The sequence below is a fragment of the Sebastes umbrosus genome, chromosome 17 (assembly GCF_015220745.1).
Source record: "Sebastes umbrosus isolate fSebUmb1 chromosome 17, fSebUmb1.pri, whole genome shotgun sequence".
In the NCBI taxonomy this organism is placed as follows: Eukaryota; Metazoa; Chordata; class Actinopteri; order Perciformes; family Sebastidae; genus Sebastes; species Sebastes umbrosus.
In genome coordinates, this window is record NC_051285.1 from 4,797,158 (window position 1) to 4,811,629 (window position 14,472).

At 38.0% G+C, this 14,472-nt stretch overlaps 1 protein-coding gene across 2 annotated transcripts; it reads right to left on the reverse strand.

Annotated features, from left to right (window-relative positions):
• Positions 1 to 3,863: 3,863 nt before the first annotated feature.
• rcc1l (RCC1 like) lies at positions 3,864 to 14,172 on the reverse strand. Of its 2 annotated transcripts, none has more exons than XM_037749306.1 (12): positions 14,062 to 14,172; positions 12,293 to 12,581; positions 12,011 to 12,140; positions 11,523 to 11,651; positions 10,831 to 10,897; positions 10,245 to 10,296; positions 9,992 to 10,076; positions 9,496 to 9,677; positions 8,889 to 8,976; positions 7,882 to 8,055; positions 6,127 to 6,212; positions 3,864 to 5,099 (listed from the first exon to the last, which is right to left on the reverse strand). In XM_037749306.1, the coding sequence occupies exons 2-12, from the start codon at positions 12,578 to 12,580 to the stop codon at positions 5,022 to 5,024; spliced, it is 1,359 nt and encodes a 452-aa protein (XP_037605234.1). In that variant the 5' UTR covers position 12,581; positions 14,062 to 14,172; the 3' UTR covers positions 3,864 to 5,021. The 2 variants fall into 2 exon arrangements, with proteins under 2 accessions (XP_037605234.1, XP_037605233.1); XM_037749305.1 differs by having other exon boundaries at positions 13,925 to 14,062.
• Positions 14,173 to 14,472: the final 300 nt, after the last annotated feature.

Below are 14,472 nucleotides of genomic sequence, written 5' to 3' on the forward strand. Positions count from 1 at the left end.
TTTCATTTTGGAGCTTTTTGTGTGGAAAAAAAAAAATAAACAAGTTTTTTTTTTTTTTTTTGGAGCTTGTTGCGTGTTCAGTTTTCACCAATGTGTCATTCTTTACTTAACAACGGGGATTGTCCTCTCACTGTTATTTGCTCCCAATGTGTACCTTAAATCAATAAACTGGTGACATCTCTGCCCAATGTGGTCGTCAGCGCCTCAAGATTAACTGTTAATCAGTATTTTTTACATAGAAATTGGAAGATTATATGCTACAGATAGTAGCAGTCGTAATAGAATGCAATTTTATTTATTTAATTCTGATATTAATATCATCAGCTAATGAGAAGAACTGAATATGTGGTAAGGGAACAGAACAGTACATGCAGCAGGGACACAAACTGTAAAAGTGAAGGATGTCATCTTGTGATTATAATAACCTGCCGAGCGCAAACGGCAGCAGTGATGTTGACTGTCTGACAATGTGTGTTACATCAGTACTTCATCAATTCAACAGGGACTTGTTTTCCACAAGTGAAAAAGACACTTTAAAAACCCTCGGAGCCTCGAGCATGACAATAAGCATTTACAAAACAGCACTGGTCTTTTCTTTCAGGGGAAATACTGCTTAAAAATATAGGTACATTTTGGAAAACTTACTAGAGATGTTATCATCCTTAAATGTGATTTTGCTTTTTAATACTGCAACTTGATATGCATGGTCCCCTGAGGATGAATCACAGATTTAGGAGACCACTAACTGTTCAAAAGGTCATGTCTGGACCTTTTCTATAATGCATATAAGACCAAATCTATCAAAATCTCCATCATATTGAGAGGTGTAACTGAAGCTTCTAGGGGGGCGCTAGTGGGGTTTTACACCTGTAGTTATTATAATGTAAATTTTAATGTGAAGACACATTTAGTACACACACCTGCCCTTCTGTCGCTGTCTTCCCCACAGTGACTCCCATCCTCCACTCAGCCTGCAGCACATGGACGACAGCAGGGAGGACTGCAGGTATATCAGTTGTCTGTATTATTTGAGCTGAGTAAACAAAGAAGAGAACAGCCAGGTCCTTGTAGCCTCCACACGCCACCTTTTTCTCTGCTTCAGCTCACTTCAGCACACAGATGGAGGATGAGGAGGAGGAGGAGGAGGGCTGCTCCAGCTGCAGAAGCCCTCTGCAGAGCAGGGTTAAAGGAGAGGACATGGTCTGTTAGTGTTTTCCCTCATCATGATCATCTTTCTTCTTACATAATCCCCTACAGTTCAACTCTGCAGTTCACTGACTTGTGCTCTACCTGCAGGAGTGGAAGTAACTAATTACATTTACTATCATTACTGTAACAAAGTTGTTTTTGAGTACTTGTAAAAATGTGTAAAAACAATACAACAAAAAAATTGTATTTTGACATCTTATACTTGGTATGTAAAATCTTAATCTGAAAACTCCATCTGTCAGATAAATGTAGTGGAGATGAAAGTATTAAGTAACATAAAATTAAAATACTCAAGTAAAGTTGCACTTAAAGGGATAGTTCGGGTGTTTTGAAGTGGAGTTGTAACTTATCAATACTCAGTGTATTACCTAAAGTGTATACTACACTATACAGTCTAGGTTTCCGACGGGGAACTGAAGCCGTTATCTATGCTCTCGCCAAACCAACCATACTCCATTGACAAAAAACAGTTATTTTACCTTGCAGAACACGGGAGTTGCTGGTCTACCGCTGCCTCGATCGGTTAGTTTGTTTGTGTTATTGTGTGACTTTGGTGTTTTAAAGGGTTAGTTTGGATTCACCAAAGTCACGCAATAACACAAATATACTAACCGATCAAGGCAGTGTACTTTTATTCGTGCAAAACATTTTCGTAGTCTTTCCACCCCTGCTTACCTCTCAGTTCCCACTCACTGCAATTAAAGTAACAAGTCAATACTCAAGTAGAGCTGCAAACAGAAGAACATCTCATCACTGCTAATTGAAATGCACCACTTTCTCTTGTTGAGCTGCGAGGTCGTTGGTGGGAAATCTCCACCCACAGACACGACAAATCAAAACTTCACCGGCGAGCTATAAACCGCAGTGAGTCAGCAGCACTTCACCCAGACAAAGCTGGATATCAACAACAACACACTTTCCTCTATCGCACACGGTTTACTGGCGTCACCTTACAGGATTTGTGGGTGTTAAAGCTTATTTTATTTCCATGAAATATGGAACCAAAAGTGCAGCTGTTTGCAACGTCCACATTCATTAACCTTGACAGTTCAAATAACAAAAGTCCCTTTACTTTAACTAAAACTTTTACTCACAGCAGCTATAATTAATATTTTTATAATAACAATGTGAAAGTGGCCAAAAACGTTTCTGTTTTGGTTCACTCTCACCAAATTTACAAGAAAAAAACACAAATTTGCGAGATTCTAAAGTCGAAAAATAAGTTTTCTTTCATGTTTTTTCTGTGTTATTTTATGAAAATAATGCTGACATTGGTATGCACTGTACTTTAACCCCATGTTAGACCTGTTGTACGTTTTATTTTATTACCTTAACAAAAAATATTTTTCGATTTGTTTCTCGTAAATTTCTGACTATAATCTCGCAAATTTGTGATTTTGTTCTCGTAAATTTATGCTTTTAATCTCACAAATTTGTTTTTTGTCTTAAATTTACGATTTTATAATCTCCCATATTTGTGAGTTTTTTTCTCATAAATTTATGAGTTTTATAGTCTCACAAATTTGTGTTTTTTCTCTTAAATTTATGACTTTATAATCTCTCAAATTTGTGAGTTTTTTTCTTGGAAATTTGCCACTTAAATCTCAGAGAATATCAGACATTTTTTTCTCATAAATTTACAATTTTAATCTCAGTTTTTTCTTGGAATATGACCCCCTTTCCCCGGCTCCTTAATTGTCTTTTTTTTTTACCTACAACAGCCCTAATACCATCGTACTTTATTTCTTCCGATGGTAAATCATTAATGACTGAGCTGATTTTGTAAACACGGAATACATTTTTAAAGATGTTTAAAAACCAGGAATATTTGTCATTTTTGTCTACACATCTGTGAGATAGGTATGACCCTAAAGCATATGTTTGCCAAAAATGTCTAACATGTGACCTCACATTCTCAAATGTGACAGAACAGCTGGTGAAAACTGTAAATACATAAAACCAGGTTTCGTATTACAAATCGTCCCTGTGTGATCTCACATAGCGCCTCACAGATCACAGGTTGTACGTTTAATGCTCACTCAGTAGTTTTGTCATGAATACATTTCCAAACTCTCCGAGGGCCTTCGGGGTGTCACAATGATGAACGGCTCCAGAATGCAGGAACTCAGCGGGGAGCGCTCTGCAACAACAGACTAAAGCCAAACACTCACTGTACTGTAAGAATGAACCATCCTTCAGCTACTATAGTCAGCAAGTTAATATCACTAAATTATTAGTCAAGGTTACAATCAATATCAGCTTCAGATAGCTGCAATTTTCAATCTAAAGAGATAATCGGTTATACTCTAATAATCTCTTGAAAGTTACAGTGAAGAACAGTTTGTTGATTTCCAGATCTGCTCCATTTAAATCCAAGTAAATATTCATTCATCATTCATGTATTATTGTTGAATTGTATGCTTGTCTGCAGACAAATTGCACATTTTTGCATGATCAACAGACCGGGCGTGCGCTGATTAAAAGACTATGTTGCAGCATTAATAATTAATAAAAAATAATTGGTATTAGTTAGTGTTTTAGAATTGCTTTGGAAGTTTTTAATATGCAGAACTCTTGCATGCAAAGAGCCAAATTCCTCAATTTAGTCAGTCCATGCATAGAGCGTGCAAAACACTAGATCACATGCTCAGTCCTCACCACATATTAGCAGCTCTTTAATGCTCATTACTAAGTGTACAGATCACAGAATCGATGCAAAATGGGTTTTCAAGTCCAATCCATATTTTCACATATTTATTAAGTCATTCTCTCCATTGCATGTTGTGTATTTAATGCCATCAAACTAACTTACTGTGGGAAAATTACAGGTTCGTCCTCTAAAACATCCAGACTGTGAGAACGGCATAAAACCTTACATGCACAACATGCACGCACAGTTCAGTTGTAAAAATTGATTCCTGAACATGTTTTCTCCCTGGCAGAGTGCCTTTACCTCAATTTGCAGTTGGCAACAAGATAATAATTTTTTTGCGGATTGTTTTGCCGTCACTGGCTTTTACAATGTTTTACAAACGTTTCATTGGCCTGCAGAGTGCCACAACAAATCATTTTAGACAATCCTAAAACCACAAGAGTGAATGACTTCATTCACCGAACACATTTCTCTCAGTTATTTTTTCTTGTGTAGTGGCAAATGAAAACATGACATTTTATAGCACCTGAAAGCTGACTGTGTTTTCTTGTGGGAAGCTTGTATGGTTTATTACAACTTGAGTCTTATCCTATAGAAACTATATGATAGAAATGGCTGAAAATAAAACCCAAGTTGTAATTAGAGCTGCAGCTACAACTCTCATTATTAATTCATCTTTTCAATTCATCATTTAGTCCATAAAATGTCAGAAAATAGTGTCTCAAATTTCCTTCAAAGGTCTTGTTTTGTATGACCAATTCATAGATATTCAATTATATAAAACAGAGAAAAGCAGAACATCCTCACATTGGAGAAGCTGCAACCAGAGAATTATTCACATTTTTCTACTGTTTTGCTCGTCTTAATCGATTAATTGTCTGGTTGTAACAAAACAAAACTATCCTTTGACATCAGTCCCAGATGACCTTCATGTAGGGTACAGTGAGCTGTGTCAGTGACAGTTTGCTGCAGAATCTACCGCTCTGCTCTCGGCTTGACGTCACCGACCGGGCGGAGAGACACGAGGGTCCGCGTCTCCTGTGGAGAGCAGCTGGCTTCAAGACTCCAGCGCGGCCCCCGATCGGCTCCCTGAGGCGCCCGCGGGGGGGTCAGCCAAACATCCAAACCTTTTCATCCACTGCTGCAGGAACACAGGAGCTCACAGGAGGGACTTCGCCAGCGCCACCATGTGGTCGACGCCACACGCTACGTCCACCACTTGACCAGGCACGGTCACCTGAGGGAAAAATCACACAGAGACACAGCTTAGAGGGGAAGAATAGATTGTTCTCATCACTAATTGGTTTAGCTCAGTTTTATTAATCAAGTTAATTAACATCAGGGGTCAGTTGCATAAAAATAGACCTTGTCTTTTTCTTAAATATAACTTACTTTATTTAACTTTTACCTGTTGCAAAAAGCTCCCAAGGAAATACTTAACTAAAAGTAATGGGTGAACAGTTGACATAGTTAGCTAAAAGTAGTTAAAAGTAATGGATAAACAGTTGACTGGCCTTCTAACAGATTGTTGCCATAGCTACAAAGCTCTCACCTCAACCAGGTGGAGAGGTGGCTGATTTTCCTACCTCAAATTAAGTCAGTCTTAATATTTATGCAACAGACAGGCTTACTGTAATTAGATTAGTCTATAACCTGACAATCCAAGACCAGTCTAAGGCCAAGACTAGTCTCAAACTAAGTTTATACAACTTGGAAAACTAGAAAACTTTCTGCACTTCCTGCATCATGTATTTTCTTTCTAACTCTTGACAGTGGAAAAAGGTTATCTATCAGTGACCCAGGGATCGCAGACTCTGCAACATCGATAAGCAGTCCTTCAAATCCTGTTAAAATGTTTTCAGTTGACGTGTTAATGTAAGTCTGTGAGACTTATATCAGAGGTCTCATGCAGGTTAGTACAGATTTGTACACCCTTCACACACATTTTACCAAGAAAATGTTCTTTTTGATACAGAAACACGTAAGTAAATTAACAAATACCGCTGTTTTTCAAACAACATTTTGTTCAGATGACAAGCTTTCAAGGACTTTTGGGCTTGGGATGATAAGAATCTGCTGGAAAAAAAGTCTTAAGTATGAAGAAACCATGATATTCCGTCCTGTGCAGTGTGTGCATTGTATTTTGATTTAAAGAACAAATAAGTCAGACAATTCGGTGTGCTTCTTCCTCTACTACACAGTACGACAGCTGCATGGTGGACTCTTTTGTTTGCATGACTAATATTGAATCAGTGTAGTCTTACTCTCCACGGGAAGTACTGGTCGTCTTTCTTCCCGATGCCCAAACAACCTCTGACATTCTTCCCCCAAACGAAGAGCTCGCCTCGATCTGCAATGCAACCATCAAACATCAGCACGCTGTGAGGCTGAGCGCCTGCTGAGCCTCAACAGAGGGGCAGCTGCAGTCTGGAACAAGTCAGAGCTTTTAGCGGGATGATCTTTGAGACATGCATGAATATAATAAAAAATAATAATATTCCAGTATAACTATGTCTAAAAAAAGCCACGCTGTCTAAACAAGAGCTGATGTTGAGACTCCTCGTCTTTGTTTTAACACAATTATCACACATATAGTAGATTTAAACAATACAATCTCTTTAAGTAACAATAGGAAAGTAAGTGTGTCACACACAAAAACACAATCAGATGTGTATTAATACAATCTCTTCACTCATCTCACAACTTTAAAAGGTCCAATCTGTAATTAACTAATAACTTAATTTTTTTTCCCTCTATGGAGTCATAGGAGAGCCATAAAAAAAAGGATAAATCTGTAAAAGAAATAAGAAAATAAATTTGGAAATATTAAGAAAAATAATTAAATATAAAAGAATAATTATAAGCCTTTTCATTAATTTTCACATGTTTTTATTCATCTATTTCTGTATATATTTATTTATGTATTTTTAAAATATTTATTTTCACATGTATTTATTCATTTATTTCTGTATATATTTATTTATATATATATATATAGAATATTTATTTATTTTCACATGTATTTATTCATTTATTTCTGTATATATTTTTTTATTTATCTATTTTCACATATATTTATTCATTTATTTATAATTATATTTTTTTATATATTTTAAAAATATTTATTTATTTTCACATGTATTTATTCATTTATTTCTGTATATATGTATTATATATTTTTAAAATATGTATTTATTTTCACATGTATTTACTCATTTATTTCTGTATGTTTATTTATAATTTTTTTAAATATATTTATTCTCCTATTTTTTATTTGAAATAGAGTATATGTCTGCAGGAATTGACGATTCAACCTGGGCAGGAAGGCCCGCCCAAAGCCAGTTGATTGACAGCTTTGCCCTTCAAGGAATAGCAAAAGCAAAAGGGAAAAGAATAAGGAAAAGTAAAGGGATAAAACTAAATAAATTACATTATATAAAATAAAATAAAATATTTTTTGTGAGTAAAAATATAAAAAAATATTTATTTACATGCAAAATAAATAATAAATCATGTGCCAGACTATTTAAATGTAGTGCAAAAAGTACAATTAATTGTACTTATTATTAATTACTTTCTAATCACTGATTTTAGGAAACGGCAGTTCAAGGGTACAAATACTTCCGATCTTAAATTTTACTCATTTAAAAGTTTGAGTCTGACTAATAAAAACTGGCTACAAGGTTTTTTCCTTCAATGTTTTCGTCGTCGAGGAGACAAGAAACTCTGCAGACTTTTCTATTCAGTGCCATAAACAGACTAAAGTACCTGACTCAGCAGTAAACTACTTCCCCAGACGTTTGTGTCTCACTTTTAGCACTTCAGACTGGATGACACAGAGTGACTCTTTGCTGTTTATGAGTTTTATCTTTCGATCTTTTCACCTTGCCGGAAACAAAAAATGGGCTCCGGAGAATAAAGCCGATATCTCATAGTAGCATCAGTAAATCTTGTATTTCACGGTGTGATGCTGACTTGACGTTGAGACCTGACCTCTAAAAGGGATAAAACAAACTTACCTGTCACTGCAGCAAAATGGTCGAGGCCACACCTGATCCTGGTGACGGCGACTGAGGGGTTGAACTCGGAGCGTCCAAACAGCGTGTGGGGAATCATCTCCGGGGTCGAGGATTCTGAGAGTTTGGGGCCTTTTCCCAGAATGCCATAGCCCCACACAAACACCTCTCCTTTATCTGAAAAGATCCAGAGACACAAGGAATAATATTTAAAAAGGGTCAGATAGTATAGAGTATTTATTTATTGAATTACCATAAAATAAGATATACTGTGATATATATTGTTATCGAGATATGAAATGACCTATATTGTGATAGAAGACTTTGGCTGCCAAGCCCTACAATCTTTTTTATCAATTCTCCAGTGGTAAAAATGGTTAAATTTAGCACCAAATCTGTGTAACAAATGGTATCAAACCAAAAAATGCTGCAAGTTGATAAAATGCCTTTACTTCTAAGTCTAAAAGTAGGACCAACAATGTGTCAATCTGAAAATTATTGTCCAGTTAGGACTGATTTTCATCTCTGACACTTAAAAAATATTTTTTTAACAAAAATAACCCTTAAAAATAGTTAATTAAAAGACTGCAGAGATGGAAATTAGCCCGCTGGTTGACTCACACCGTCAAGTCTGGACAGCTAAAAGCTGCAGTGTGTATCTTAAGCAGATTTTTACCACAAACAGCTGGTGGTAGTCCTGTCATAGTGTCTAACAAACAGGCCACTTTCCCAAGAGTCTGTCAAAGCCAGGCACCCAAAAACGGTGATCTGTGATGCCACCAAGAGGCCGTGTGTGGAGACACTCCTCTGACACCAAACTGAAGATTTTTGTAGCTAAAAACTGTAAAAACGGTCAACTAAGCTATCAAGTCAGAAAACGTGTCATTATTTCTAAGATCTCCTTGATGCAGCCGATAACTCTAAAATCAATCTGTCTTCTCATTTGCAGCTCTGTAATTCATGCTCACATTTGAATCATGTTTTTAAGGTGTGTATTTGTGTGAACTGACCGTTGAGAACGGCCACCTGCGTGCCTCCACACGCTGCCTGAACCACCTTTCCACAGCCGTTCAGAGGAAGACGTCGAGGAGAGCTGATCTGAAGAACGAAGATGAACAAGAGCTCAGTGACGGTGAATAACTGTTGCTTATGGAGAACTTTGCTGCTGGTCTATCTTGCATTTCCAAATACAATTATTCATCTAGTATATGGCTTTGTTGTCCCTCTACAATGTGGTGCCCATCTTTCTTTCTGGGACTAATGCAATCATGTACAAAATGTCGCATTTTCTCACATTTAAAATGTTTTCTTTGGTACATGTGACACCACTGATTTTTTTCACGGCCTGGCTTTGAGCTTATGGCTCAAAATGTTCAAACATCATATCTTGTGTGTTTGACTAATGGCTGCTGAGAGCAGAGCAGCATGGGTAAGACCTTTTGACAGCCCTGACAGGTGACTGACGGGTGGAAACAGAACCCAACAGAGCCGTCAAGCAACTCTTTGTGCCGCATGAGCAGTCACACAGAGGCCCGGTACAGATACCAACACACGTCAGAGGGTATGAAGCCGTTCTACTGTAGTATTCCTGTCGTTGTGTAGTTGTATCCTCCTCACCTGTGTGGCCTCAGTGACCGAGGCCAGCTGCAGGTATTCGGAGTTGCCCCATCCGTACAGCTGTCCGTCTGTGGACACAGCCAGGCTGCAGTCTCCATACGTGCTGATCTGCTGCACCTCCACCCCGGCCAGATCCCCTCCCACCTCCACCGGTCTGGAGCTGACGTTGTGGTGTCCCAGACCTGGAAGACAAGGACGAATGATACATATATTAAAAACCAGGGCTGTCAATGGATTGAAATATTTAAATCGTGATTAATCGCATGATTGTCCATAGTTAAACGCGTTAACTTTGACAGCCTTAGATATAATAATCCAAGATATAGATTATACTGCACAAGTAGTTTGAGGAGGTTTTACAACATTTTAATATAATGTAGTTATTTTATTTAACTGTTCAACGTCACTGTAGAGAAAACAAAGGCTGCTGTGGAGATGAAAAGACATTTTTCATCTGGCTTTCAAGGTTAAGAGGTCTGACATGAAGAGCACTGACCCGTCTGTCCATCTGCACCCCATCCACATGCCAACACTTTCCCTGTCTCGGTGAGGAAAAGGCTGTGATCCTGTCCACACGCCAGCTGGAAACAAAAAGAAAGAGATGAATCTACAGTGATAACATGGTGTTAAAAGACTTTACAGCTACAAGCAACCCCAACCCTAAACCAGAGTTAGGTACATCTAAAAGGACGGAGGAGATGAGGAGGCACAAAACAGAGATATGAGAGGAGCTTAAAGGCTGCACTCACCTGGGTGACCCTGCTGCTGAAGCCTTCCATCTTGTGAATGGTGTGACTGCCGCTGTTTGAACATGAGACAGAGAAATAAGTGATCCATCACTCAAGGACACCGGCATCCTTCTCTCTCAGACTTTCTTTAACCTTACCGCTTGTACTTATTCTTTTTAACAGGTAAAGTACGGCGTCTTATTTTCGTAGTTTTTGTCATCATTTCTAATCAGTAATAATAACATTGGAAATGTGTTTACCTCAAACATATCTAATTATTAAAGCATTTCTGTCCAGCAATTTCTTAAATATACAGGACACCGATACCTATACAGTATATGAATATATATCTGTGATACGGCAGGCTGGGTCCAATGTATCTGACTTGCTGCTAAAGTAAACTGAGGTGTCTAAAACCAGCAAACAAACAGCAGCCAAAATCCATCATTAAGGTAATGAAATGCTAATTTAATGGATGTAGTGCTCTACTGAGCATGCACAGGATGAGCCACCTTAACCCGGGCCTTTCCAAGCCGACTTAGCCAAAATAGATCTTGAAATATCTGCAGCTGTGTTTGTGTGTGCCTCAACGTGCTTCAGGACTCACCTGTAAACTTCATCTTCAACTATCCGCCTTCCACACTGGCCGTACGCATTGTTGCCCATACTGAAAACTATTAGAGAAAACAGAGAGAAACGGGATGAGAGACTGAGCACCATACTTAATGTATCAATATCTAACCAACTTTTATCTATTTATGTGAAATGCAAAAGTTTTTATTCTCATATACAAGCTGCCAAGGATGTAAAAACGAATCATTCTAGCTCTAGATCACACTGTGGGTGAGCCACTGCACGTCATCCTCTTGTCAGGCCAAACTACAATCAGATATCTGGTAATTAAAAACCTAACAGCAAAGTAAATACCAGATAAATCATGTTAAGACCTCAAACACTCAGGAATGAGCCAGTCTTAAATTTGGAAAATATCCAAAACATGATGAAAACTCACTTTAATAGAATTCATAAAATAAAAATAATGTTATACATCGTGTAGGGCAGCAAACCACTCTACAAACTGTGATTTCTTCAACTTAAAATGATGCATATTACAACATCTGTATGCTAATTTACTGAATGTAAAGGGTGGAGGAGGTAAAAGGACACACAGTGTGACAAGCTGCCACGTCTCCTCTAAAAAGCCTTTAGTGATTTAGTTTAGCCTGATGTTGAACAGTGTGTCTGGTAGTTAACTGTGGGTTTGGCTTCATGCTGGTGCAGGAAGTGTGAGTTTCTTACCTCCCTCCTGGTCGGTGAGGATCAGAGAGTGAGCGCGGCCACATGCAACCTGAACCACTTTGGTCTTTAGAGGCTCGAGGAGAGGCAGAGCCACCGGGGAGGGCTCCAACACGTAGTCATAGCTCTTATCTACAGATACAGGGTATCAGAAAAGGTAGAGATGTAAGACCGAGAGTACATATTACACTCATATTATTCATGTTGTAATGTGGTTGAACTTGTAAAACATTCTTATATGATTTTCTGCAGGGCAGCCATTTAATTTAAACTCCTAATAGGATGTCTCCATCTTCCTGACTTAAAGAGCCATTTTATATTACTGTATTACAGTATATATATTTAAGTAGTATATGGAGGGTTTGTAGAGCTATTTTGCTGGACTGTAAAGCACAAAATAGCGTGTTAAAAGACACTCAAACGCTCCACAGAGCTAGTGATCATTCTTTGTGGACGTAAGTTAAGCAGCAGTGTTTCTGGTTTTGTCTTACGGCGGCTGTGTTGCGTGCGTTGGAAGCCCAGCTGGGAGTCCTTGTTCAGGCCCATGCCCCACAGCTTGATCACATCTTTGGTCCGTGAGGCGATGAGAGTGAAGCCGTAACCACAAGCAGCAGAAGAGATCTACCACAGAAGAAGAACAGCTAGTGAGTTCAGTCTTAAAAAATATAGACCTCTGATATGCATCAAACGTTTAACAATAATCACTGACATGTATGGATATTAAGAGCCGAACCCGTGAGGCTCCACATGAAGCTCAATAAAGCTGATTTCACCTGGTCGGCGGTCTCCAGTCGATAAGGAGTCAGCTGGTATTTGCGGGGACTCTTCCTGCCGCTGTCCGGCACCACGAAGCTGGGGATACCCAGAGCACCGGTGAAGCTGAAGCCCCACACAAACACTTTGTGGTTGGGCTTTTTGTGCTGGCCGACATACTGAAAAACTGGACCGGTGCTGGTTTTCTCCTGGGGTCTGGATGCTTTACTGAGTGTCGCATAACCACAGACCTGAAGCCCTGTGCTCATGTGTCGAGTGCCCAGTCGTTGCACACATGAGAGAGCCATCCTGTAGAAAGAGACAGGTGGAATTTCATTTCATTCTCACTGTGCAATATCATTTTCCACTTGTGCAATTTTGTTAATAGTCTGTTTATTGTCAATACTGTATATACTGCTCCTATTTTTATGCTTCCTTCTATTTAAATGGTTCATATTTTGTAACACTTTGTTTAGCTCTTTTTTTTACTGTGTTAGCTGATGCATCTTGTTTTTTGCACTATCCCCTTTGCTGCTGTACACTGCACTAATAGTTTAACAATGTGTGGGGTCTTGGTTTGGTAGTAATGACATATGAAGCCCATTTTAAACATTTAATTTTATGGAGGGAGGTTATTTTCATGATTTAAGTTAAAATATATCAGAAAAAAATGTACTATTTACTAATAATTGACATTATTATATACTATTACAGTTGTTTTTAATTAGATAAAGTTGCGGTCTTTATAGATATTTAAATCAATATCCTCCTCACAAACACTAACCATACACTTCCATGCACACACACAAACACACACTTGTCTTTTTTTTATATATTTACTGTATTGTTATTGTTATTATATATATATTTTGTTCTAATTGTTTGTTATCACTATTATGTAGTCATATTATGTATTTATATTAATCCTGTCTCTAGGTGGAGGCTTCAGATAAGCTGTATATTATTCATTTATTTTTGTGTTATGTTGTGTAGTCTTAAATTGTGCAAAATAAATAAACAAATAAACAAATCAATGTGAAACAAATTGAAAACATCTACATCTCTCTGCATCTTGCAGAAAACATTATATATAATATAACATTGAAAAAATAGTGGCACTTAAAAACCTGCATACATTAAGCAGCGTCAATGAGCTGCAACCGTTCAAGACAAAATGTAACTGCGCCAAACTTCGTTCACTTATTCACACAAATAACGCTACCGTCGTCTTTTTTGAAAATGAAACATGATACTGGAGACTTTTAAGACTTTAAAGAATGATCAGGGTCTACTGACAAATTCGGCTTGATGCTTGTCTATTGAGCAGCTCTGTATTTTAATTAAATGTCCCCTTTTAGCCACCGCACCACCAGCGACACCCGTTAACGTTAAGCTTAAATTGACACCTACGAACTGCTTAAACGACCAATACAGGTTAAAATTATCCTAAAATAAGTCAAATTTGGTGTATATGATTAAAGCCGAATGAGAAAGCAGCTCATAAACATTCATTTTAAATAATAATCCATGTTTTAATACAAATAGAAATTGCACAATATTCACGAGAGGATTAAATTAGTAATAATGTGAATGGAGTTTCGCCTCGTGTTTTCTCTCCGCTTTTGCAGCTAACTGAGCTAGAGTGAACTTACCTTGTCTTCCAGTTAACACCGGGGGATTAAAAGGTGTTTAACTGGCTGAAAAACTAACTAGTAATGTACAGAAAGTGAGTTAAACCAGCTGAAACAGTCATTATATGTTTCAATGTCATTATCGCGTGTTTGTTTACCGTTAGCCAACCCGGAAGTGGAAACAGCTTTTCTTCTTCTATGGTTTGCGCTTTGTTTCACTGCCTGTGAAATTGCGCCACCTACTGAGCTGGAAGTGTGTAACATAGTAATTTGTATTCAGATTGAAAATACTAATACCACTGTAAAAATAGTCTCATGAAATTGGCAAACAGTTAATTCGGGCACTGATTCTGAATTTTTTTTTTTAATTTTAAAGTTTGTTTGTAACTTTTTAAGCTTGCATATGCGCGCTTGCATGTGGCCGGAGTCTCTGCTCCTCTGCCTGCTTGCCTTCACTAACACAACGCGCGCGTTCTTGCTGTGTCGCTCCACCTCTAGACGTGCATGCACGCTCACTACACACTGCAGAAGAGTTAGTTTACCTCTGAGAATATCTGATGATTGTACAG